This window comes from Mixophyes fleayi, chromosome 3, assembly GCF_038048845.1.
Source record: "Mixophyes fleayi isolate aMixFle1 chromosome 3, aMixFle1.hap1, whole genome shotgun sequence".
NCBI classification, from domain to species: Eukaryota; Metazoa; Chordata; class Amphibia; order Anura; family Limnodynastidae; genus Mixophyes; species Mixophyes fleayi.
Genome location: NC_134404.1, coordinates 1798804 through 1825997, shown reverse-complemented (window position 1 = coordinate 1825997; position 27194 = coordinate 1798804). Strand labels below are relative to the sequence as shown.

At 46.6% G+C, this 27194-nt stretch overlaps 2 protein-coding genes across 2 annotated transcripts in view; both read right to left on the bottom strand.

Annotated features, from left to right (window-relative positions):
- TRIM54 (tripartite motif containing 54) overlaps positions 1-15320 on the bottom strand; it is a 73704-nt gene extending 58384 nt beyond the window's left edge. The window contains exon 1 of the mRNA XM_075201014.1: positions 14951-15320. Within this exon, the coding sequence (XP_075057115.1) occupies positions 14951-15118 (168 nt within the window). The 5' untranslated portion in view covers positions 15119-15320. The remainder of the gene's footprint in view (positions 1-14950) is intronic.
- A 629-nt stretch (positions 15321-15949) lies between these two features.
- On the bottom strand, positions 15950-25633 carry DNAJC5G (DnaJ heat shock protein family (Hsp40) member C5 gamma). Its single transcript, XM_075201013.1, has 6 exons — positions 25530-25633; positions 20505-20623; positions 19682-19895; positions 18371-18521; positions 18217-18291; positions 15950-17627 (listed from the first exon to the last, which is right to left on the bottom strand). Exons 2-5 carry the CDS (start codon positions 20615-20617, stop codon positions 18221-18223), a joined length of 549 nt encoding a protein of 182 aa, XP_075057114.1. The 5' UTR covers positions 20618-20623; positions 25530-25633; the 3' UTR covers positions 15950-17627; positions 18217-18220.
- Positions 25634-27194: the final 1561 nt, after the last annotated feature.

The following is a 27194-nucleotide window of genomic DNA, read 5'->3' as shown; positions in this document are numbered from 1 at the left end:
CGACCGCCGCCACTACCTCACTGATCACCTCTTCCCCCCCCACACTCATCACCAACCTATCTCAGGCCACACTAATCCCCTTCCCTCCGCTCTGCCACCGACCGCCGCCGCACTACCTCACTGATCACCTCTTCCCACCCCCCCCCACTCATCACCAACCTCATCTCAGCCCACACTAATCCCCTTCCCTCCGCTCTGCCACCGACAGCCGCCGCACTACCTCACTGATCACCTCTTCCCCCCCCCACTTATCACCAACCTATCTCAGCCCACACTAATCCCCTTCCCTCCGCTCTGCCACCGACCGCCGCCGCACTGCCTCACTGATCACCTCTTCCCACCCCCCCACTCATCACCAACCTATCTCAGCCCACACTAATCCCCTTCCCTCCGCTCTGCCACCGACCGCCGCTGCACTACCTCACTGATCACCTCTTCCCACCCCCCCACTCATCACCAACCTCATCTTAGCCCACACTAATCCCCTTCCCTCCGCTCTGCCACCGACCGCCGCCACTACCTCACTGATCACCTCTTCCCCCCCCACACTCATCACCAACCTATCTCAGGCCACACTAATCCCCTTCCCTCCGCTCTGCCACCGACCGCCGCCGCACTACCTCACTGATCACCTCTTCCCACCCCCCCCACTCATCACCAACCTCATCTCAGCCCACACTAATCCCCTTCCCTCCGCTCTGCCACCGACCGCCGCCGCACTACCTCACTGATCACCTCTTCCCCCCCCCACTTATCACCAACCTATCTCAGCCCACACTAATCCCCTTCCCTCCGCTCTGCCACCGACCGCCGCCGCACTGCCTCACTGATCACCTCTTCCCACCCCCCCGACTCATCACCAACCTATCTCAGCCCACACTAATCCCCTTCCCTCCGCTCTGCCACCGACCGACGTCACACTATCTCACTGATCACCTCTTCCCACCCCCCCCCCCCCACTCATCACCAACCTATCTCAGCCCACACTAATCCCCTTCCCTCCGCTCTGCCACCGACTGCCGCCGCACTACCTCACTGATCACCTCTTCCCACCCTCACCCCCAGGACTCGAGCTGGAAGGATCCCGCACCCTCAGATTAGATGTCTTGAGCCCAGGTCTATTTCATGTTGGACATTATCATCACTTATTGTCCCGCAACTAACATGATCGGAATTCCCAAGGTGTCCGTGTGTAATGTGTTCATCAGTAGTCCTGGGCTTTGTATTAATTTATTTTTCATGTATTATGTAACGTGTTATGGATCATTGCTGTTTGTGTTTATATGTACATTTCACATACAGTGGCTGCAGACCTATTGTGGTGCTTTATAAATAAAAGACAATATTAATAATAACTCCTGGTGAAGTTTAATATTTCCAAGTCTTGAAGTCTAAATCCAGCTGAACAAGAGAACAACCTCTGAACTACCCCAGACTGTTAAACAGACAAACTAGCTTGAAAAAAAAAAAACTGGAATGAACATTTTAAGGAATATATATTCAGGATATGAGCCATATGATGACCAAGACCCAGACAGGAGTATAGTACAGACCACCTTGTAGAATACTCGGAGATGAACGCTCACAGTCAGGAGTATAGTACAGACCACCTTGTAGAGTACTCGGAGATGAACGCTCACAGACAGGAGTATAGTACAGACCACCTTGTAGAATACTCGGAGATGAACGCTCACAGACAGGAGTATAGTACAGACCACCTTGTAGAATACTCGGAGATGAACGCTCACAGACAGGAGTATAGTACAGACCACCTTGTAGAATACTCGGAGATGAACGCTCACAGACAGGAGTATAGTACAGACCACCTTGTAGAATACTCGGAGATGAACGCTCACAGACAGGAGTATAGTACAGACCACCTTGTAGAATACTCGGAGATGAACGCTCACAGTCAGGAGTATAGTACAGACCACCTTGTAGAATACTCGGAGATGAACGCTCACAGTCAGGAGTATAGTACAGACCACCTTGTAGAATACTCGGAGATGAACGCTCACAGTCAGGAGTATAGTACAGACCGTCTTGTAGAATACTCGGAGATGAACGCTCACAGTCAGGAGTATAGTACAGACCGCCTTGTAGAATACTCGGAGATGAACGCTCACAGTCAGGAGTATAGTACAGACCGCCTTGTAGAATACTCGGAGATGAACGCTCACAGTCAGGAGTATAGTACAGACCGCCTTGTAGAATACTCGGAGATGAACGCTCACAGTCAGGAGTATAGTACAGACCACCTTGTAGAATACTCGGAGATGAACGCTCACAGTCAGGAGTATAGTACAGACCACCTTGTAGAATACTCGGAGATGAACGCTCACAGACAGGAGTATAGTACAGACCACCTTGTAGAATACTCGGAGATGAATGCTCACAGACAGGAGTATAGTACAGACCGCCTTGTAGAGTACTCGGAGATGAACGCTCACAGACAGGAGTATAGTACAGACCGCCTTGTAGAATACTCGGAGATGAACGCTCACAGTCAGGAGTATAGTACAGACCGCCTTGTAGAATACTCGGAGATGAACGCTCACAGACAGGAGTATAGTACAGACCACCTTGTAGAATACTCGGAGATGAACGCTCACAGACAGGAGTATAGTACAGACCGCCTTGTAGAATACTCGGAGATGAACGCTCACAGTCAGGAGTATAGTACAGACCGCCTTGTAGAATACTCGGAGATGAACGCTCACAGTCAGGAGTATAGTACAGACCGCCTTGTAGAATACTCGGAGATGAACGCTCACAGACAGGAGTATAGTACAGACCGCCTTGTAGAATACTCGGAGATGAACGCTCACAGTCAGGAGTATAGTACAGACCGCCTTGTAGAATACTCGGAGATGAACGCTCACAGTCAGGAGTATAGTACAGACCGCCTTGTAGAATACTCGGAGATGAACGCTCACAGTCAGGAGTATAGTACAGACCGCCTTGTAGAATACTGGGAGATGAACGCTCACAGTCAGGAGTATAGAACAGACCGCCTTGTAGAATACTCGGAGATGAACAGTCACAGACAGGAGTATAGTACAGACCACCTTGTAGAATACTCGGAGATGAACAGTCACAGTCAGGAGTATAGTACAGACCGCCTTGTAGAATACTCGGAGATGAACGCTCACAGACATGAGTATAGTACAGACCGCCTTGTAGAATACTCGGAGATGAACGCTCACAGACAGGAGTATAGTACAGACCGCCTTCTAGAGTACTCGGAGATGAACAGTTACAGTCAGGAGTATAGTACAGACCGCCTTGTAGAATACTCGGAGATGAACGCTCACAGACAGGAGTATAGTACAGACCGCCTTGTAGAATACTCGGGAGATGAACGCTCACAGACAGGAGTATAGTACAGACCGCCTTATTGAATACTCGGAGATGAACGCTCACAGACAGGAGTATAGTACAGACCGCCTTGTAGAATACTCGGAGATGAACGCTCACAGTCAGGAGTATAGTACAGACCGCCTTGTAGAATACTCGGAGATGAACGCTCACAGACAGGAGTATAGTACAGACTGCCTTGTAGAATACTCGGAGATGAACGCTCAGACAGGAGTATAGTACAGACCGCCTTGTAGAATACTCGGAGATGAACGGTCACAGTCAGGAGTATAGTACAGACCGCCTTATAGAATACTCGGAGATGAACGCTCACAGACAGGAGTATAGTACAGACCGCCTTGTAGAATACTCGGAGATGAACAGTCACAGACAGGAGTATAGTACAGACCACCTTATAGAATATTCGGAGATGAACGCTCACAGTCAGGAGTATAGTACAGACCACCTTATAGAATACTCGGAGATGAACGCTCACAGACAGGAGTATAGTACAGACCACCTTGTAGAATACTCGGAGATGAACGCTCACAGACAGGAGTATAGTACAGACCGCCTTGTAGAGTACTCGGAGATGAACGCTCACAGACAGGAGTATAGTACAGACCGCCTTGTAGAATACTCGGAGATGAACAGTCACAGTCAGGAGTATAGTACAGACCGCCTTGTAGAATACTCGGAGATGAACGCTCACAGACAGGAGTATAGTACAGACCGCCTTGTAGAATACTCGGAGATGAACGCTCACAGTCAGGAGTATAGTACAGACCACCTTGTAGAATACTCGGAGATGAACGCTCACAGTCAGGAGTATAGTACAGACCACCTTGTAGAATACTCGGAGATGAACGCTCACAGTCAGGAGTATAGTACAGACCGCCTTGTAGAATACTCGGAGATGAACGCTCACAGTCAGGAGTATAGTACAGACCGCCTTGTAGAATACTCGGAGATGAACGCTCACAGACAAGAGTATAGTACAGACCGCCTTGTAGAATACTCGGAGATGAACGCTCACAGTCAGGAGTATAGTACAGACCACCTTGTAGAATACTCGGAGATGAACGCTCACAGTCAGGAGTATAGTACAGACCACCTTGTAGAATAATCGGAGATGAACGCTCACAGTCAGGAGTATAGTACAGACCGCCTTGTAGAATACTCGGAGATGAACGCTCACAGTCAGGAGTATAGAACAGACCGCCTTGTAGAATACTCGGAGATGAACAGTCACAGACAGGAGTATAGTACAGACCACCTTGTAGAATACTCGGAGATGAACAGTCACAGTCAGGAGTATAGTACAGACCGCCTTGTAGAATACTCGGAGAAGAACGCTCACAGTCAGGAGTATAGAACAGACCGCCTTGTAGAATACTCGGAGATGAACAGTCACAGACAGGAGTATAGTACAGACCACCTTGTAGAATACTCGGAGATGAACAGTCACAGTCAGGAGTATAGTACAGACCGCCTTGTAGAATACTCGGAGATGAACGCTCACAGACAGGAGTATAGTACAGACCACCTTGTAGAATACTCGGAGATGAACGCTCACAGACAGGAGTATAGTACAGACCACCTTGTAGAATACTCGGAGATGAACAGTCACAGTCAGGAGTATAGTACAGACCGCCTTGTAGAATACTCGGAGATGAACGCTCACAGACAGGAGTATAGTACAGACCGCCTTGTAGAATACTCGGAGATGAACGCTCACAGTCAGGAGTATAGTACAGACCACCTTGTAGAATACTCGGAGATGAACGCTCACAGACAGGAGTATAGTACAGACCACCTTGTAGAATACTCGGAGATGAACAGTCACAGTCAGGAGTATAGTACAGACCGCCTTGTAGAATACTCGGAGATGAACGCTCACAGACAGGAGTATAGTACAGACCGCCTTGTAGAATACTCGGAGATGAACGCTCACAGTCAGGAGTATAGTACAGACCACCTTGTAGAATACTCGGAGATGAACGCTCACAGTCAGGAGTATAGTACAGACCACCTTGTAGAATACTCGGAGATGAACGCTCACAGTCAGGAGTATAGTACAGACCGCCTTGTAGAATACTCGGAGATGAACGCTCACAGTCAGGAGTATAGTACAGACCGCCTTGTAGAATACTCGGAGATGAACGCTCACAGACAAGAGTATAGTACAGACCGCCTTGTAGAATACTCGGAGATGAACGCTCACAGTCAGGAGTATAGTACAGACCACCTTGTAGAATACTCGGAGATGAACGCTCACAGTCAGGAGTATAGTACAGACCACCTTGTAAAATAATCGGAGATGAACGCTCACAGTCAGGAGTATAGTACAGACCGCCTTGTAGAATACTCGGAGATGAACGCTCACAGTCAGGAGTATAGAACAGACCGCCTTGTAGAATACTCGGAGATGAACAGTCACAGACAGGAGTATAGTACAGACCACCTTGTAGAATACTCGGAGATGAACAGTCACAGTCAGGAGTATAGTACAGACCGCCTTGTAGAATACTCGGAGATGAACGCTCACAGTCAGGAGTATAGAACAGACCGCCTTGTAGAATACTCGGAGATGAACAGTCACAGACAGGAGTATAGTACAGACCACCTTGTAGAATACTCGGAGATGAACAGTCACAGACAGGAGTATAGTACAGACCGCCTTGTAGAATACTCGGAGATGAACGCTCACAGACAGGAGTATAGTACAGACCACCTTGTAGAATACTCGGAGATGAACGCTCACAGACAGGAGTATAGTACAGACCACCTTGTAGAATACTCGGAGATGAACGCTCACAGACAGGAGTATAGTACAGACCGCCTTGTAGAATACTCGGAGATGAACGCTCACAGTCAGGAGTATAGTACAGACCACCTTGTAGAATACTCGGATATGAACGGTCACAGACAGGAGCATAGTACAGACCACCTTGTAGAGTACTCGGATATGAACGCTCACAGTCAGGAGCATAGTACAGACCGCCTTGTAGAATACTCGGAGATGAACGCTCACAGTCAGGAGTATAGTACAGACCGCCTTGTAGAATACTCGGAGATGAACAGTCACAGTCAGGAGTATAGTACAGACCACCTTGTAGAATACTCGGAGATGAACGCTCACAGTCAGGAGTATAGTACAGACCGCCTTGTAGAATACTCGGAGATGAACGCTCACAGTCAGGAGTATAGTACAGACCGCCTTGTAGAATACTCGGAGATGAACGCTCACAGTCAGGAGTATAGTACAGACCGCCTTGTAGAATACTCGGAGATGAACGCTCACAGACAGGAGTATAGTACAGACCACCTTGTAGAATACTCGGAGATGAACGCTCACAGTCAGGAGTATAGTACAGACCGCCTTGTAGAATACTCGGAGATGAACAGTCACAGTCAGGAGTATAGTACAGACCACCTTGTAGAATACTCGGAGATGAACGCTCACAGACAGGAGTATAGTACAGACCGCCTTGTAGAATACTCGGAGATGAACGCTCACAGTCAGGAGTATAGTACAGACCACCTTGTAGAATACTCGGAGATGAACGCTCACAGACAGGAGTATAGTACAGACCGCCTTGTAGAATACTCGGAGATGAACACTCACAGACAGGAGTATAGTACAGACAGCCTTGTAGAATACTCGGAGATGAACAGTCACAGTCAGGAGTATAGTACAGACCACCTTGTAGAATACTCGGAGATGAACGCTCACAGTCAGGAGTATAGTACAGACCGCCTTGTAGAATACTCGGAGATGAACGCTCACAGACAGGAGTATAGTACAGACCACCTTATAGAATACTCGGAGATGAACGCTCACAGACAGGAGTATAGTACAGACCACCTTGTAGAATACTCGGAGATGAACGCTCACAGACAGGAGTATAGTACAGACCACCTTGTAGAATACTCGGAGATGAACGCTCACAGACAGGAGTATAGTACAGACCACCTTATAGAATACTCGGAGATGAACGCTCACAGACAGGAGCATAGTACAGATCGCCTTGTAGAATTCTCGGAGATGAACGCTCACAGACAGGAGTATAGTACAGACCACCTTGTAGAGTACTCGGAGATGAACGCTCACAGTCAGGAGCATAGTACAGACCGCCTTGTAGAATACTCGGAGATGAACGCTCACAGGCAGGAGTATAGTACAGACCGCCTTGTAGAATACTCGGAGATGAACGCTCACAGTCAGGAGCATAGTACAGACCGCCTTGTAGAATACTCGGAGATGAACGCTCACAGTCAGGAGCATAGTACAGACCGCCTTGTAGAATACTCGGAGATGAACGCTCACAGTCAGGAGTATAGTACAGACCGCCTTGTAGAATACTCCGAGATGAACAGTCACAGTCAGGAGTATAGTACAGACCACCTTGTAGAATACTCGGAGATGAACGCTCACAGTCAGGAGTATAGTACAGACCGCCTTGTAGAATACTCGGAGATGAACGCTCACAGACAGGAGTATAGTACAGACCGCCTTGTAGAATACTCGGAGATGAACGCTCACAGACAGGAGTATAGTACAGACCACCTTGTAGAATACTCGGAGATGAACGCTCACAGTCAGGAGTATAGTACAGACCGCCTTGTAGAATACTCGGAGATGAACAGTCACAGTCAGGAGTATAGTACAGACCACCTTGTAGAATCCTCGGAGATGAACGCTCACAGACAGGAGTATAGTACAGACCGCCTTGTAGAATACTCGGAGATGAACGCTCACAGTCAGGAGTATAGTACAGACCACCTTGTAGAATACTCGGAGATGAACGCTCACAGACAGGAGTATAGTACAGACCGCCTTGTAGAATACTCGGAGATGAACGCTCACAGACAGGAGTATAGTACAGACCGCCTTGTAGAATACTCGGAGATGAACAGTCACAGTCAGGAGTATAGTACAGACCACCTTGTAGAATACTCGGAGATGAACGCTCACAGTCAGGAGTATAGTACAGACCGCCTTATAGAATACTCGGAGATGAACGCTCACAGACAGGAGTATAGTACAGACCACCTTGTAGAATACTCGGAGATGAACGCTCACAGACAGGAGTATAGTACAGACCGCCTTGTAGAATACTCGGAGATGAACGCTCACAGACAGGAGTATAGTACAGACCGCCTTGTAGAATACTCGGAGATGAACGCTCACAGACAGGAGTATAGTACAGACCGCCTTGTAGAATACTCGGAGATGAACGCTCACAGACAGGAGTATAGTACAGACCGCCTTGTAGAATACTCGGAGATGAACGCTCACAGACAGGAGTATAGTACAGACCACCTTGTAGAATACTCGGAGATGAACGCTCACAGACAGGAGTATAGTACAGACCACCTTGTAGAATACTCGGAGATGAACGCTCACAGACAGGAGTATAGTACAGACCACCTTGTAGAATACTCGGAGATGAACAGTCACAGTCAGGAGTATAGTACAGACCGCCTTGTAGAATACTCGGAGATGAACGCTCACAGACAGGAGTATAGTACAGACCGCCTTGTAGAATACTCGGAGATGAACGCTCACAGTCAGGAGTATAGTACAGACCACCTTGTAGAATACTCGGAGATGAACGCTCACAGACAGGAGTATAGTACAGACCGCCTTGTAGAATACTCGGAGATGAACGCTCACAGACAGGAGTATAGTACAGACCGCCTTGTAGAATACTCGGAGATGAACAGTCACAGTCAGGAGTATAGTACAGACCACCTTGTAGAATACTCGGAGATGAACGCTCACAGTCAGGAGTATAGTACAGACCGCCTTATAGAATACTCGGAGATGAACGCTCACAGACAGGAGTATAGTACAGACCACCTTGTAGAATACTCGGAGATGAACGCTCACAGACAGGAGTATAGTACAGACCGCCTTGTAGAATACTCGGAGATGAACGCTCACAGACAGGAGTATAGTACAGACCGCCTTGTAGAATACTCGGAGATGAACGCTCACAGACAGGAGTATAGTACAGACCGCCTTGTAGAATACTCGGAGATGAACGCTCACAGACAGGAGTATAGTACAGACCGCCTTGTAGAATACTCGGAGATGAACGCTCACAGACAGGAGTATAGTACAGACCACCTTGTAGAATACTCGGAGATGAACGCTCACAGACAGGAGTATAGTACAGACCACCTTGTAGAATACTCGGAGATGAACGCTCACAGACAGGAGTATAGTACAGACCACCTTGTAGAATACTCGGAGATGAACAGTCACAGTCAGGAGTATAGTACAGACCGCCTTGTAGAATACTCGGAGATGAACGCTCACAGACAGGAGTATAGTACAGACCGCCTTGTAGAATACTCGGAGATGAACGCTCACAGTCAGGAGTATAGTACAGACCACCTTGTAGAATACTCGGAGATGAACAGTCACAGTCAGGAGTATAGTACAGACCGCCTTGTAGAATACTCGGAGATGAACGCTCACAGACAGGAGTATAGTACAGACCGCCTTGTAGAATACTCGGAGATGAACGCTCACAGTCAGGAGTATAGTACAGACCACCTTGTAGAATACTCGGAGATGAACGCTCACAGACAGGAGTATAGTACAGACCGCCTTGTAGAATACTCGGAGATGAACGCTCACAGACAGGAGTATAGTACAGACCGCCTTGTAGAATACTCGGAGATGAACGCTCACAGTCAGGAGTATAGTACAGACCACCTTGTAGAATACTCGGAGATGAACGCTCACAGTCAGGAGTATAGTACAGACCACCTTGTAGAATACTCGGAGATGAACGCTCACAGACAGGAGTATAGTACAGACCGCCTTGTAGAATACTCGGAGATGAAAGCTCACAGACAGGAGTATAGTACAGACCACCTTGTAGAGTACTCGGAGATGAACGCTCACAGTCAGGAGTATAGTACAGACCACCTTGTAGAATACTCGGAGATGAACGCTCACAGTCAGGAGTATAGTACAGACCGCCTTGTAGAATACTCGGAGATGAACAGTCACAGTCAGGAGTATAGTACAGACCACCTTGTAGAATCCTCGGAGATGAACGCTCACAGACAGGAGTATAGTACAGACCGCCTTGTAGAATACTCGGAGATGAACGCTCACAGTCAGGAGTATAGTACAGACCACCTTGTAGAATACTCGGAGATGAACGCTCACAGACAGGAGTATAGTACAGACCGCCTTGTAGAATACTCGGAGATGAACGCTCACAGACAGGAGTATAGTACAGACCGCCTTGTAGAATACTCGGAGATGAACAGTCACAGTCAGGAGTATAGTACAGACCACCTTGTAGAATACTCGGAGATGAACGCTCACAGTCAGGAGTATAGTACAGACCGCCTTATAGAATACTCGGAGATGAACGCTCACAGACAGGAGTATAGTACAGACCACCTTGTAGAATACTCGGAGATGAACGCTCACAGACAGGAGTATAGTACAGACCGCCTTGTAGAATACTCGGAGATGAACGCTCACAGACAGGAGTATAGTACAGACCGCCTTGTAGAATACTCGGAGATGAACGCTCACAGACAGGAGTATAGTACAGACCGCCTTGTAGAATACTCGGAGATGAACGCTCACAGACAGGAGTATAGTACAGACCGCCTTGTAGAATACTCGGAGATGAACGCTCACAGACAGGAGTATAGTACAGACCACCTTGTAGAATACTCGGAGATGAACGCTCACAGACAGGAGTATAGTACAGACCGCCTTGTAGAATACTCGGAGATGAACGCTCACAGACAGGAGTATAGTACAGACCGCCTTGTAGAATACTCGGAGATGAACGCTCACAGACAGGAGTATAGTACAGACCACCTTGTAGAATACTCGGAGATGAACAGTCACAGTCAGGAGTATAGTACAGACTGCCTTGTAGAATACTCGGAGATGAACGCTCACAGACAGGAGTATAGTACAGACCGCCTTGTAGAATACTCGGAGATGAACGCTCACAGTCAGGAGTATAGTACAGACCACCTTGTAGAATACTCGGAGATGAACAGTCACAGTCAGGAGTATAGTACAGACCACCTTGTAGAATACTCGGAGATGAACGCTCACAGACAGGAGTATAGTACAGACCGCCTTGTAGAATACTCGGAGATGAACGCTCACAGTCAGGAGTATAGTACAGACCACCTTGTAGAATACTCGGAGATGAACGCTCACAGACAGGAGTATAGTACAGACCGCCTTGTAGAATACTCGGAGATGAACGCTCACAGACAGGAGTATAGTACAGACCGCCTTGTAGAATACTCGGAGATGAACGCTCACAGTCAGGAGTATAGTACAGACCACCTTGTAGAATACTCGGAGATGAACGCTCACAGTCAGGAGTATAGTACAGACCACCTTGTAGAATACTCGGAGATGAACGCTCACAGACAGGAGTATAGTACAGACCACCTTGTAGAATACTCGGAGATGAACGCTCACAGTCAGGAGTATAGTACAGACCGCCTTGTAGAATACTCGGAGATGAACGCTCACAGACAGGAGTATAGTACAGACCGCCTTGTAGAATACTCGGAGATGAACAGTCACAGACAGGAGTATAGTACAGACCACCTTGTAGAATACTCGGAGATGAACGCTCACAGACAGGAGTATAGTACAGACCGCCTTGTAGAATACTCGGAGATGAACAGTCACAGTCAGGAGTATAGTACAGACCACCTTGTAGAATACTCGGAGATGAACGGTCACAGACAGGAGTATAGTACAGACCGCCTTGTAGAATACTCGGAGATGAACGCTCACAGACAGGAGTATAGTACAGACCACCTTGTAGAGTACTCGGAGATGAACGCTCACAGTCAGGAGTATAGTACAGACCACCTTGTAGAATACTCGGAGATGAACGCTCACAGACAGGAGTATAGTACAGACCGCCTTGTAGAATACTCGGAGATGAACGCTCACAGACAGGAGTATAGTATAGACCACCTTGTAGAGTACTCGGAGATGAACGCTCACAGTCAGAAGTATAGTACAGACCACCTTGTAGAATACTCGGAGATGAACGCTCACAGACAGGAGTATAGTACAGACCGCCTTGTAGAATACTCGGAGATGAACGCTCACAGACAGGAGTATAGTACAGACCACCTTGTAGAATACTCGGAGATGAACGCTCACAGACAGGAGTATAGTACAGACCACCTTGTAGAATACTCGGAGATGAACGCTCACAGTCAGGAGTATAGTACAGACCACCTTGTAGAATATTTGGAGATGAACGCTCAGTCAGGAGTATAGTACAGACCACCTTGTAGAGTACTCGGAGATGAACGCTCACAGACAGGAGTATAGTACAGACCGCCTTGTAGAGTACTCGGAGATGAACGCTCACAGTCAGGAGTATAGTACAGACCGCCTTGTAGAGTACTCGGAGATGAACGCTCACAGTCAGGAGTATAGTACAGACCGCCTTGTAGAGTACTCGGAGATGAACGCTCACAGACAGGAGTATAGTACAGACCACCTTGTAGAATACTCGGAGATGAACGCTCACAGTCAGGAGTATAGTACAGACCACCTTGTAGAGTACTCGGAGATGAACGCTCAGAGACGAGACTTTTGTTACTATTCTGTAATGGTTTTAATCTAGTACTAGCTAATTAGCTACAGAAAGCTAAATAACAGCGATTGTTCAAGTATGTAACAATAGAAAAGCCACCTCTAATAGCTGTTATCTTACCTTGAATGTATTATACATCTGTAATCATTAAGGCACTGCTGACCTAATTGGTTGGTTGCTTAATATAATTACACTTTAATATTGCGTATGTCCCATCACAACCGTCCTTTCCACTACGCTGACCCCTAATAAGTTGTTCCCCTTGTTGGGGGCCTTATTCTGGCTGGGGTCTCGCCGCTCTCTGTCGCTAGGTATGGGGCATCCTTTCTCTAATGATAATACTTGTTGTGCTTGGCAGGTGTCCATGGCTCCCCTTTCTGATTATATATTTATTCCTGGATACAGGGAATATACAATCCTATGTCTATGCTGGAAGCCTCAGACAGGAAGGTGCTGGAGCCGATTGGTGCAGCAGAGCCCCTTCTACTCTGTTTACAGGGCCACAATTGGGATAAAGGGGACAGTGGCAAGGAAAGCCTAGCTGCCCCCAGCACCACTCTGCCAGGGGGCAGAGAAGGTCCATTCAAGCCCAGCACCATCTCTTACTCTATCTGCAGACCTGGGGCTGCAGCAGGTACTGGGGAAGGCAGAGGAAGTCGCTTGTAAGGAGGACAAGTTATCATCCAAACATCAATATTATTTCACAAGACGGATTTATCAATATTAAGTTTTGTTTATTCACTGGCCCTGAAGTCAGTACTAATACTAGTATTGTATTCTCACCACGAACATCTGCACCTCATCATGTGGGGGGGAGAGGGGGAGCCCTACTCTGCACTGAACAACCAGGTGTACACATATAGCAGCCTCCTTGGTGAGGGGAGTGTGAGGACCAGGAGAGCCCTGCTTAACTTAGGACACTAATTACATGTGATGGTATACACCTGCTGGTTATATATGTATATAAAATCATTTTTTTTATTTTGTGGAGTAGACAATGGTATATTTACATGAAGGTTTATGTTATATGTATGTGCGATAATAACAGTGCAGGATTTGTTTGCAGCCAGCGTCTACCATCACGTACCATAAATACCAGCAGGTGTATACCATCACGTACCATATATATATATATATTACACACACACACGCACACACAATACGGCATCCATACAGTCCCTATACACAGAACAAAACGATATAATATTACATGATATAGTACAGGCTGGGACATAGGCAGGAAGGGATTATTAGGGATGATGGTGGCATGGTCTAGTACTAGATGGAGGGATATAGGCAGGAAGGGATTATTAGGGAGGATGATTTCATGGTAATTTGTTTGGAACAAACGTGACTATGGAGTGATTGAGATAAGGGCTGAGATGCAGACAAAAAAGGACAAGGAATGGTCAGGCGTTTGCTGGGGAAAATGTATACAGGACACAATGTTCTACAGGAAAGATAAACAATTTACTAAGCTCCAACTCTGGATAAACGCTGAGCCACGGGGCACCGTACAGCTCGCACGCTGGATAAACGCGGAGCCACGGGGTACCACACTGCTCACACTCTGGATAAACGCGGTACAGCTCGCACGCTGGATAAACGCGGAGCCACGGGGCACCACGCTACTCACACTCTGGATAAACGCGGAGCCACGGGGCACCACACTGCTCGCACTCTGGATAAACGCGGAGCCACGGGGCACCGTACAGCTCGCACTCTGGATAAACGCTGAGCCACGGGGCACCGTACAGCTCGCACTCTGGATAAACGCGGAGCCACGGGGCACCACACTGCTCGCACTCTGGATAAACGCGGAGCCACCAATCACTATAAAGCAGTCACTCTGAATAAACCCAGACTCGAAGACCCACCAGAAATAAATCCCAAACACAGCATTTTGCCTTCTCGGGATCATACAGTTACACTGGTATCGCAGTATGTAGAGTGGACAGTACCTGGAATATGTCGTTGGCACACTTGCGGCACAGGTTATGTTGGCAGGGTAGGATCACCACCGGCTTGGTGAACATCTCCAGGCAGATGGGACATATGAGTTGTTTTTCCAGGTTGTCCATGGTTTGACTGTCCCCCCCCAAAGACTTAAAACCTACGGCAAAATTCATCCCTTTGCGGACACAACACGGAGCAGCTCCCTCCACAGGACCCTCAGTCGGAGATTCACAGACTGGACCTAACTGTAGTGGTTCTTATCGGACCCTCCGGGATAGGAAGAGATCCCTTTAACCCTTTCTTTCCAGGGAATTAAAATGTCCCAGAGTTGATGTCAACAGTCCCCGTGTGCCTGCGGCCAGTGTCAGTCAGTATGAGGGGGGCTGGGGGCATTCCTACATGTATTTATAGCTCCTGGGTAAGGACAGACATTTATGGGAGGGGGGAGGCCGCAGCTGTCACACACAGCAGGTGACACTGAGTCACACAATGATTTGCAAAATAACAAAGACACAAATACACTTCTACGTATCCTAAAAGTAACGTAAAGCGCTGAAACGTGGCATCCGATGGACGGTCGGTCGTACCTGCCACGGACGCAGGCTTAGGGTCACTCACCCAAGTGATGACATTCATCTACAGTGGGGTGTGAGGTCTGTAAATCTATTCAAAGTGCCCCCTGCCTGTATGTAATGGTCTTAGAAATACCCCTTCTGATTACTGAGTACTTATCACGCTCCATTCTCTAATACACACACACAGTATGATATATTATCGGCAGCCTCCCGGTATACTGAGCATACACAGGGCTCTAATAGAAAACAAACTCGTGACCTCAGCACTCTGAGGCAGCAATGCTAACCACTGTGCCACCCATATACTGAGCTATCCTGAAGTACGCTGTGGTGCCCATGGGTTACACATACCAGAGACAGCACATACAGACAGCGCGAGTCTACATAAGGCCTTGATTCCCAACGTGTATGAAAGAACAGAGACAAGTGTTGTACGGGTGAGTGCTTACATTTTATTACACCTCCATGACACTCCCCCTGCAGTATATACACATCAGTGTACGGTTATAACACAGTGCCGCCATCATTGTACTGTACATGGCCTCATACCCATCTCACCACTAAGTTGCCACCTTCACATGCTGGTGAAAAACTGAGAAATTTGGCAAAACTTATAGAGTTTTTATATGACCAGCTGAAAACGTCCAAACCTCAGCAGGTCGGTGAAATGATTAGTGCCATCGTTACCGAGGATTCAAGTCCTGATTGGATGTGTAAGTGATTAGTAATAAAAAAAAAATCCACAACTATTAAAGAGCTGAAAAGAGATCTGTCTGTAGAGAGGACACAATAATACACAGACCCTCAGTGGGCTCTTAACCTCAACATATTTGGTGCATGATCTTGGTGATTCCAATCCTCTATTTTACCAGCAATATCCAGGAATCCGCGCTGATCGTCCCAGTGTGGTCCATGGCGTGATCCGAGAGGCCGTGGAGAACATATCAGAACACAAGCTTGAAGGCTCTTAAAAATAAAATCAAGGGTTTGTCCAATACTGGGAATGATTAAAATGGTTAATTGCGAGCCTTCACTATTACGGACAGCCGATAAAAAGAGCGTAGATGCCTCCTCTGATAGAAGGAACCACTCATTCATTTTTAAACTGTAGAACTCCAAGAATTGTTGTCCCCACGTCTGAGATCTATAAAATAAACAATACTTGTCCTTTAGCTGTTTATGATGCTCTGTACCTGAATCACTTCAGGGGTGTTACTGGAGCCCATCGCGAAGGAAAAGGGGTGCGGTAATTACATACAATAAGCTGTCCTTCATGTCCTAACATTTAATTCACATCTCCTATGACACAGAAGAAAGTGCATGAGACGGACACAAGAGCTGCTGCCCACACAGCCCAACAGAACAGTCCGATGCAACAACATTACTGGCATCAGGTTCAGGATAATTACATCCCAACATTTAGTTTGGGGGTAAAACACGTACCCTGTAGGAATTTTCTGACATATTTTTAGCCGATCAGGGACAGGGGTAAATAAGACGTAGAATGGGAGATGTTATACACAGTGTGATTGTACGAGTAGGACCCGCAGCCAGTCTTCTATGTAGCCTCCTCATTTGGTACTTTAGCCCTTATTACTTATGCATAAAGGAGAACTGGTGGCTGAGACAAGGAGCTCCGAGGCCGCTATAAGTTCTCTCTGGGACGGATACAATATACAAAGCTGCAGGACCTCTGCCTGGCTAAGGGTCTACACGCAGATGTGGAAAGGCAAGGAGACATTCTCTACTCTTCCACAGCAGGGCAGGAAGAAAGGAGGACACAGGCGGCTCTTTGGTCGGGATGTACAGTATAAACTCTGTCCAATGTGGTGTCTCCTGGATGATTGTGACAAAGCCACCTCCTCATCCTGGATGCCTAAAGGAAGATGCAGAACAGGTGAAGAGTGGGAAGATTTCATTGCCTCTCCATCCGTGAAGTCCAGAGAAGTCGGAGGAAGATTGCTAATAATGTGGAAGGTGCTATGGGCTGTTTAGAACAACCTCTCTCCTTCTCCCCAGGAGCACTAAATCCGGATCATCAGAGGTGGCAAGAAAGGAATCCTGCCCAATACAGCTGCTATACAGATAATCACACAGGACCAGGATTCTGTAGAAATAAAACTAGAATTAGACCTATTGAGAGCAGTAGAAGGTAAAGGTTCTGGCACTGCGATGGGAACAGAACAGACCAGTATCATTGTATAATGTGATGTGGAAGAGACAGAACGGAGTATCATTAGGTAACGTGACATATAGAATATAAATGTTCTGGCACTGCGATGGGAACAGAACGGTCCAGCATCTCATTATATAATGTGATGTGGAAGAGACAGAACGGAGTATCATTAGGTAACGTGACATGCAGAATATAAATGTTCTGGCACTGCGATGGGAACAGAACGGTCCAGCATCTCATTATATAATGTGATGTGGAAGAGACAGAACGGAGTATCATTAGGTAATGTGACATATAGAATATAAAAGTTCTGGCACTGCGATGGGAACAGAACGGTCCAGCTTCTGATGATATACTTTGCATTATGGAAGGGTCTCATTAGATAACATAACCTGTCTGGTCACTAACAGAAGAGACCTCTCTCCCCTCACATACAACATTACGAGCGGGACAGGAGACAGGCGGATTATACCTAATGGTTGACCCGTCAGTGGCGTAAATCTATAAATTCGGTACTTACTGCGTTAGGAATTCTGACGCTGCGGCTCCGGGTGAATGGGGGGTCCTGGAGATGGCTGCATATTGATAACATCACCTGCAGAAAACAAACAGTAACAGAGTCAAGGGGAACACTGCGGTTCCAGAAAATGGAGCAGATTAAGTCCAGCACTTACCATCTTCTGCTCTGATCTGAGCTTCCAGGTCTTCTGGATTCACACACTTATAGGACTCGTCCTCTTCTGGAGGTTTACACCGACCACAGCAAAATCCACAGCAACAACAGCAGCAGCAACAAGTCACCAGGCTGCAGCAAATCACCAGCCCCTGCAATAAAGAGCATAATACAGTATATTATACCCCAGCCCCTGCGATAAAGAGCATAATACTGTATATTATACCCCTGTCCCTGCGATAAAGAGCATAATACTGTATATTATACCCCTGGCCCTGCGATAAAGAGCATAATACTGTATATTATACCCCTGTCCCTGCGATAAAGAGCATAATACTGTATATTATACCTCAGCCCCTGTGATAACAGGATATACTATAATGACCATAATACTGTATATTATACCCCAGCCCCTGTGATAAAGAGCATAATACTGTATATTATACCCCTGTCCCTGTGATAATGACCATAATACTGTATATTATACCCCTGTCCCTGTGATAAAGAGCATAATACTGTATATTATACCCTAGTCCTTGTGATAATGACCATAATACTGTATATTATACCCCCCAGCCCCTGTGATAACAGGATATAGTATAATGACCATAATAATGTATATTATACCCCAGCTAGTTATTTACTAACCCCTGTGATAAAGATAATACTGCATATTATAACACAGTTACTCGCCAGCCCCTGTGATAACAGGATATAATATAACGACCATAATAAGATGTGATATTATGATTATACCAATTCTCCTGTCTCTAATGTATATTATACCCCGATTACAGATATAACACAGCCCTAGTAACAAGATGCAGTGCGCTAACATCCATATATAGCTTAATAGAGGCAGTGTCCTCCTATCAGGCTCTATGTGAGCACTACAGCCAGCAGTGTATATACCACTGACCACCAGTCTGACCAGTCCTGGCAGGTGTGGGCAATAACCGCCAACATTATTACACTGCCCCCACCTGGCTGCTTCTTAATGCCACCCAGCTGGCACAGTGTACTGGGGAGAACACTGAGAATTATGGAGGATTCATTCATTGATCACCAAATTCCTTTATTTTCCGGTCAATCATATGAATGTTACACATTAACGCTGGCTTCCTAGTTTGCCGGATGCAATAAAAAGTTAGAATACATTTGGTCTCGTTACAATTGATTCTAATCTTACATCAGATAAATCCTTTAGAGCTGTACCTAGCGCATCATCTGACCTACTAAGTAATGACTCGGGCATTGCGTTTGAAAGGTCAGGTGACATTTTCGGGTACTGTCACTAGCCAATGGTTCTTACCTTGAACCAGCATTTGGACATGAGGAAGTAATATTTCACACTCTCCTCCCCAAACTGTTCGGCTACGTACAGGCCCATAGAACCGTACTCATCGTAAATCTTGCGTTTGTTCTCATCACTCAGGGTCGTGTTGGCATTGTTTATCTCCTTGAACTTCTCAGCTGCCTCTGGGTTTTCCGGGTTCTTGTCTGGGTGATACCGAAGAGCCAACTTCCTGAGGAGACAGCAGAGAGATAATGGATACAACAATGACGCCAAACCATGTGTCCTCCGGACAATGTCCACAGACTGGGACACAGTGGAGAGATGATTGATACAAGGCCATGAAACCATGTTTCCTACCAGTTAATGTCTCCCAGTCGGTGGACAGTGGAGAGATGATGGATACAAGGCCATCAAACCATGTGTCCTCTGGACAATGTCCACCAGCTGGGAGCATGGAGGTGATAGCGGAGAGATGATGGATACAAGGCCATCAAACCATGTGTCCTCCAGTCAATGTCCACCAGCTGGGAGACAGCGGACACATGATGGGTACAAGGTCTCCAAAGGATGTGCCCTCCTGACAATCTCCACCAACTGGGAGCATGGAGGAGACATTGGGGAGATGAAAATTGAGCCAACGCTAATAAATGTATCTTGTTTGTTGTGATTTATAGGGGGTTTCCACTATATTAAATGCCAGGACCCTCCATACTAAATAGAACTACTTTGGTAGGGGGGTCGGGCTCTCTTCAACACCACCTGGTTCCCTCTTTAGCACTTAACCCTAAATATTCCAAGATTAGAAAAGACAGACGGGAAAGACAACCCCTGATATTACCGATATGCTTTCTTTATGTCGTCCTGTGAGGCCCCTTTCTGCAGCCCTAGGACTTGGTACAGAGAGATTCCTGTCCGGGACATTTTTCTCTGAGGTTTGTTGGGCTCCGCCATCGTGTCCTGGAAAGAGAGACCAGAACACTGTTATGGTCCTACAGTAGACAATAAAGGACCACGTCTTTGGAGAGTGTGTAACAACAGTACATAGTTGGGAGGATATATAGCACATTCATTCTATTCCTCCTGACATTATCATATATCTGTTATTACCATGTAGTAACTTCACAGGAAAATGTATGCAAATTAAACCATCGCTGACCCTCATGTAACAGTCAGACAGTGACAGAGTGATGGACACAGTGTCCTGTGACAGGCGGGCAGTGAGCGGAGGTCAGGTCCAGATGTAACGACATCACGTGTCGATACAGAGAGGGAGAAAGAGCCGTCACTTGTATTATATTACCAGGAGATCGTACATGCCATGAAATCTGTACTACACCAAGAAAAGGTTCAAGCTGACTGATCCTAAAGCACAGAAATAGCAGATTGTTTCATTCCCCCAGATTCTGTTACTGAGGGACCCTTGTTATAAGCACATCTGAGAACTTCACTGCCAATGCACGTAGTGGTATGGTCCAACCGGTTACATTATAAAGGCGTCACATTCCCAGACTCTGAGAGGGAACTTACCCGTATACTGGTATAGCTGCATTCTTTCCTTAACCCGCACATGAAGGGTACACAAATAGTTTAGATTTGGATACTCTATGCGCTTACAGCTGATAAACCTGGTAGACTACAGATAGACCATTGCAGCAGAGATCTGCCTCTTCTCCAGAGACTCCGCTGATAACCTGCACCCAGTAATAAAGTGCATTTTATTGGTCTGGAACATGCATGTTACTAATAACCACTCCTTTCGTGCTGGATGACAGTGTACGCCAAGATATGTAGATATAAAGCATCTGATACCTGCGTGTGTTGTATAGCACAGTATAGATTAAACCTGTAGGGAGATGGCCTCACCTCGTCAGGCAGTTGTGTGTGTAAATGTATACATAGGACAGTGTATAGAATGGTTGTAGATTTGCAGCACCGCACAGAGGCACATACATGGTAGAGAAAATAAATGAAGCCAGAAAATAAAGGACCATGCTGGTGACATGATAACTGGGCACATCTGAGGCGAGATTACTGAGTGTGGCTCAGTGTGGAGGTTGGTTCAGTTGTGCATTAGTGCGAATAGTAAAGGTGGGAGTGAGGTCGGCTTTACTAAAGAGATTTGAAGGCTGTGGGAAAGTCTGATTGAGCGTAGTAGGGAATTCCATAAGTGGGGAGCAGCACAGGAGAAGTCTTGTAGGTGGAAGTGAGAGGTGGTCATCAGAGATGAGACAAGGTGCAGGTCAGAGGTAGATCTAAGAAGGAGGGAGAGTATTTTAATATGAGATTTGAGATGTATGTAGGGGTGGTGTTGTCGAGGGCTCTGTAGGTAAAGGTGAGTAATCTGAATTTGACTCTGGAGGACACCGGGAGCCAGTGTAGGGATCTGCAGAGTGGTGCAGCAGATGTGAAGCGGTGAGAGACCAAGATCAGTCTTGCAGCAGCATTTAGGAGGGATTGAAGTGTGGATATATGGGTGTCAGGAATGCCAGAGAGCAGGAGGTTGCAATAGTCAAAACAGGAGACGATGAGATAAGGTTTTTGGCAGCATGTTGAGTAAAAAAAGAGCATATTCTGGCAACATTTCTAAAGTGGACTGAACAGGACTGGGAGAGAGTCTGGATGAGAGTTATAAAGCAGAGGGTGGAGTGTGACACCAAGACAATGGGCTCTGGAGACAGGACATTGTGGTGTTATTGTCCATGACAGAGACATGGACTGGTGACTCTGGGAGTAGGGAAGATGAAAAGCTCAGTTGTGGACATCATTTATTTATCCACCGATCAGCCACAACAGTAAGACCACCTGCCTCATATTATGAAGGTCCCACTTATGAACAAATTTTTGCACACTGAAAACAGATTTCTTGCAGTGTGGAGGGCGCATTATCCTGCTGACAGAGGCCACTGCCATCAGGGAATACCGCTGCCATGAAGGGGTGTACTTGGTGTGCAACAATTTTTCAGGTAGGTGGTACAGGTCAGAGTAACATCCACATGAATGCCAGGACCCCAGGTTTCCCAGCAGCACATTGCCCAGAACATCACACTGCCTGTCGGTTGCCTTCTTCCCATAGTGCATCCTGGTGCCACCTCTTCCCCAGGCAAACAAAGCACATGTACCCAGCCGTCCACATGAAAACGTTATTCATCAGACCAAGCCATCTTCTTCCATTGCTTCATGGTCCAGTTCTGTGGCTCACATACGCATTGTAGGCGCTTTCGGCGGTGGACAGGGATCAGCATGGGCACTACAGTGTTCTCTCCAGCACCTATTTCCCGGGTGCTCCACCCGGCTGGCAAAATTTTCTGGGGAGAACACTGCATGGTCTGTGGCTACACAGCAAACGGTGATGTTATGTGTGTTATGTCAATGTCAAGAACTGACTGATCACTTGCTGCCTAGTATATCCCACCCCTTGTCAGGTGCCAGTGTACCCAGATAATCAATGTCCTTCCCTTCACTTGTCAGTGGGTTTAATATTGTGGCTGTTCGGTACATAGCGCCACCAACTCGTTGAGCTTCAGGTATCAGTAGGACATCCATCTGCGAAGTCTATATAATGGCCTGATCTCCCCTGCAGCAGGCTGGTGTGTGCGTGTATCCATATATAAGCAGGAACCTCCCGCAGGTCAGGTAGATCTCACATGCGGCAGGCTTGTGTGTGTGTGCAGGTATACATACATATATACAGACACATTATATTATATATATATATATATATATACATACACACATATATATACACATATACAGGAACCTCTCGCAGGTCAGGTAGATCTCACATGCGGCAGGCTTGTGTGTGTGTGCAGGTATACATACATATATACAGACACATTATAATATATATATATATATATATAAAAGCAGGAACCTCCCGCAGGTCAGGTAGCTGTCAGCGAGGGCCCGCTGTCTGCGATATCTCCCCAGCTTGGTCACTGAGCATTAATCTGCGCACACAGCAGAAAAACGGCCTCTGAACCCTGTAATCAGCTTATGTGACACAGAGCAGGATGGAAGGTTAACACAGCGTATACCGAGCAGCTGAATCCTCACACTGCGGAGTATCTGACTATATGTCACAGCCGACCTTACTGTAACACACAGGCAAGGAGACTGACCACACACTTAAGGGGAAATATAGTCTATATATTAGAAAATTAAGAAATCATTTTTGACACCAAAATATAAACCTGCCCAGTGCAAGAAAGAGGCCACGACCTGCATTCATATAGGTGCATGGACAGGACATCACTGTGTATACAGTACTGTATGACACATGAGGTATATAGCCAATAGATACAGGAAAGTATAGGACACATATACAGTAATATGAAGTATATAGAGGACAGGACAGTATATAATATATATATATATATATATATATATATATATATATATATATATATCAGCAGATATATAGACACAGGACACATACACAGTAATATATAGAGGACAGGACAGTATATAATATATATATCAGCAGATATATAGACACAGGACACATACACAGTAATATATAGAGGACAGGACAGTATATAATATATATATCAGCAGATATATAGACACAGGACACATACACAGTAATATATAGGGGACAGGACAGTATATAATATATATATCAGCAGATATATAGACACAGGACACATACACAGTAATATATAGGGGACAGGACAGTATATAATATATATATATATCAGCAGATATATAGACACAGGACACATACACAGTAATATATAGAGGACAGGACAGTATAATATATATATATCAGCAGATATATAGACACAGGACACATACACAGTAATATATAGGGGACAGGACAGTATATAATATATATATCAGCAGATATATAGACACAGGACACATACACAGTAATATATAGGGGACAGGACAGTATATAATGTATATATCAGCAGATATATAGACACAGGACACATACACAGTAATATATAGGGGACAGGACAGTATATAATATATATATATATCAGCAGATATATAGACACAGGACACATACACAGTAATATATAGAGGACAGGACAGTATATAATATATATATATCAGCAGATATATAGACACAGGACACATACACAGTAATATATAGGGGACAGGACAGTATATAATATATATATATATCAGCAGATATATAGACACAGGACACATACACAGTAATATATAGGGGACAGGACAGTATATATATATATATATCAGCAGATATATAGACACAGGACACATACACAGTAATATATAGAGGACAGGACAGTATATAATATATATATCAGCAGATATATAGACACAGGACACATACACAGTAATATATAGGGGACAGGACAGTATATAATATATATATATATCAGCAGATATATAGACACAGGACACATACACAGTAATATATAGGGGACAGGACAGTATATATATATATATATCAGCAGATATATAGACACAGGACACATACACAGTAATATATAGGGGACAGGACAGTATATAATATATATATCAGCAGATATATAGACACAGGACACATACACAGTAATATATAGAGTACAGGACAGTATATATATATATATATCAGCAGATATATAGACACAGGACACATACACAGTAATATATAGAGGACAGGACAGTATATAATATATATATCAGCAGATATATAGACACAGGACACATACACAGTAATATATAGGGGACAGGACAGTATATAATATATATATCAGCAGATATATAGACACAGGACACATACACAGTAATATATAGGGGACAGGACAGTATATAATATATATATCAGCAGATATATAGACACAGGACACATACACAGTAATATATAGGGGACAGGACAGTATATAATATATATATCAGCAGATGATCTCACCCCGGGGTCTTCCTGTGTCTCCTGATGCCGGAAGTAGAGGTGATAACGGCCGGATAAAGTCCAAATACGTCCTCTCACCCGGAATCTCGCGAGAGCTGGTTACCAGCCGCCATCTTTATTCCGGGCAGATGCCCATAATGTACAGATAATATAACCTCCTGCCCCTCTCCTCAAGTGTACCTCATCCCCTCGGCCCTCTCCTTACCTCACCCCCCTGTCCCCTCCTTACATGTACCTCATCCCCCACTGCCTCTGTCCCCAAGTGTACCTCATTCCCTTCCCCACATGTACCTCATCCCCCCTCCCACATGTACCTCATCCCCCCCTCCCACATGTACCTCATCCCCCCTGCCCCCCTCACTTGTACCTTAACCCCCCTCCCCACATGTACTTCATCCCCCCTTCCCACATGTACCTCATCCCCCTGTCCCCTCCTCATATGTACCTTATCCTCCCTGCTTCCTCCCCACATGTACCTCATCCCCCACTGCCTCTGTTCCCAAGTGTACCTCATTCCCTTCCCCACATGTACCTCATCCCCCCTGCCCCCCTCACTTGTACCTTAACCCCCCTTCCCACATGTACCTCATCCCCCCTCCCACATGTACCTCATCCCCCCTTCCCACATGTACCTCATCCCCCCTTCCCACATGTACCTCATCCCCCCTCCCACATGTACCTCATCCCCCCTCCCACATGTACCTCATCCCCCCTCCCCACATGTACCTCATCCCCCCTCCCCACATGTACCTCATCCCCCACTGCCTCTGTTCCCAAGTGTACCTCATTCCCTTCCCCACATGTACCTCATCCCCCCTGCCCCCCTCACTTGTACCTTAACCCCCCTCCCCACATGTACCTCATCCCCCACTGCCTCTGTCCCCAAGTGTACCTCATTGCCTTCCCCATATGTACCTCATCCCCCCTGTTTCCTCCTTACAAATAACTCATCCCCCCTGCCCGCCCAGCCACATGTTCCTCACCCCCCCTCCCCACACATACCTCATTCCCCCCCAGCCCCCCTCCCACATGTACCTGACCCTCCTCCCCACATGTACCTCCTCCCCCTTTCTCCTCCCTACATGTACCTCATCCCCCACTGCCCTCTCCTTACCTCACCCCCCTGCCCCCTTCCTTACATGTACCACACCCCACTACCCCTTCCCCATATGTACCTCATCCCCCCTGCTTCCTCCTTACAAATACCCATCCCCCCTGCTCGCCCAGCCACATGTTCCTCACCCCCCCTCCCCACATGTTTCTCACCCCCCTCCCACATGTACTTCATCCCCCCTGCCCCCCTCACTTGTACCTTATACCCCCTTGCACCCTCCTCACATGTTCCTCATCCCCCCGGCCCTCCACGTGTACCTCATCCCCCTGCCTCTATCCCCAAGTGTACCTCCTCCCCCTTTCCCCTCCTTACAAGTACCTCATCTTCCCTGCCCGCCCACATGTTCCTCATCCACACTGCCCCCGTCCCCACATGTACCTCATCCCCCACTGCCTCTGTCCCCAAGTGTACCTCATTCCCTTCCCCATATATACCTTATCCCCCCTGCTTCCTCCTTACAAGTACCTCATCCCCCTGCCCGCCCACATGTCCCTCATCCACACTGCCCCCCTCCCTACATGTACCTCATCCCCCACTGCCTCTTTCCCCAA

Coding starts and splice junctions, on each gene's coding strand:
- DNAJC5G (XM_075201013.1), bottom strand. CDS start 20,617: ATGGCGGAGCCCAACAAACCTCAGAGAAAAATGTCCCGGACAGGAATC. Junction 19,896..20,504: donor GACATAAAGAAAGCATATCG/GTAATATCAGGG, acceptor CTGTCTCCTCAG/GAAGTTGGCTCTTCGGTATC. Junction 18,522..19,681: donor TGTCCAAATGCTGGTTCAAG/GTAAGAACCATT, acceptor TCTTTATTGCAG/GGGCTGGTGATTTGCTGCAG.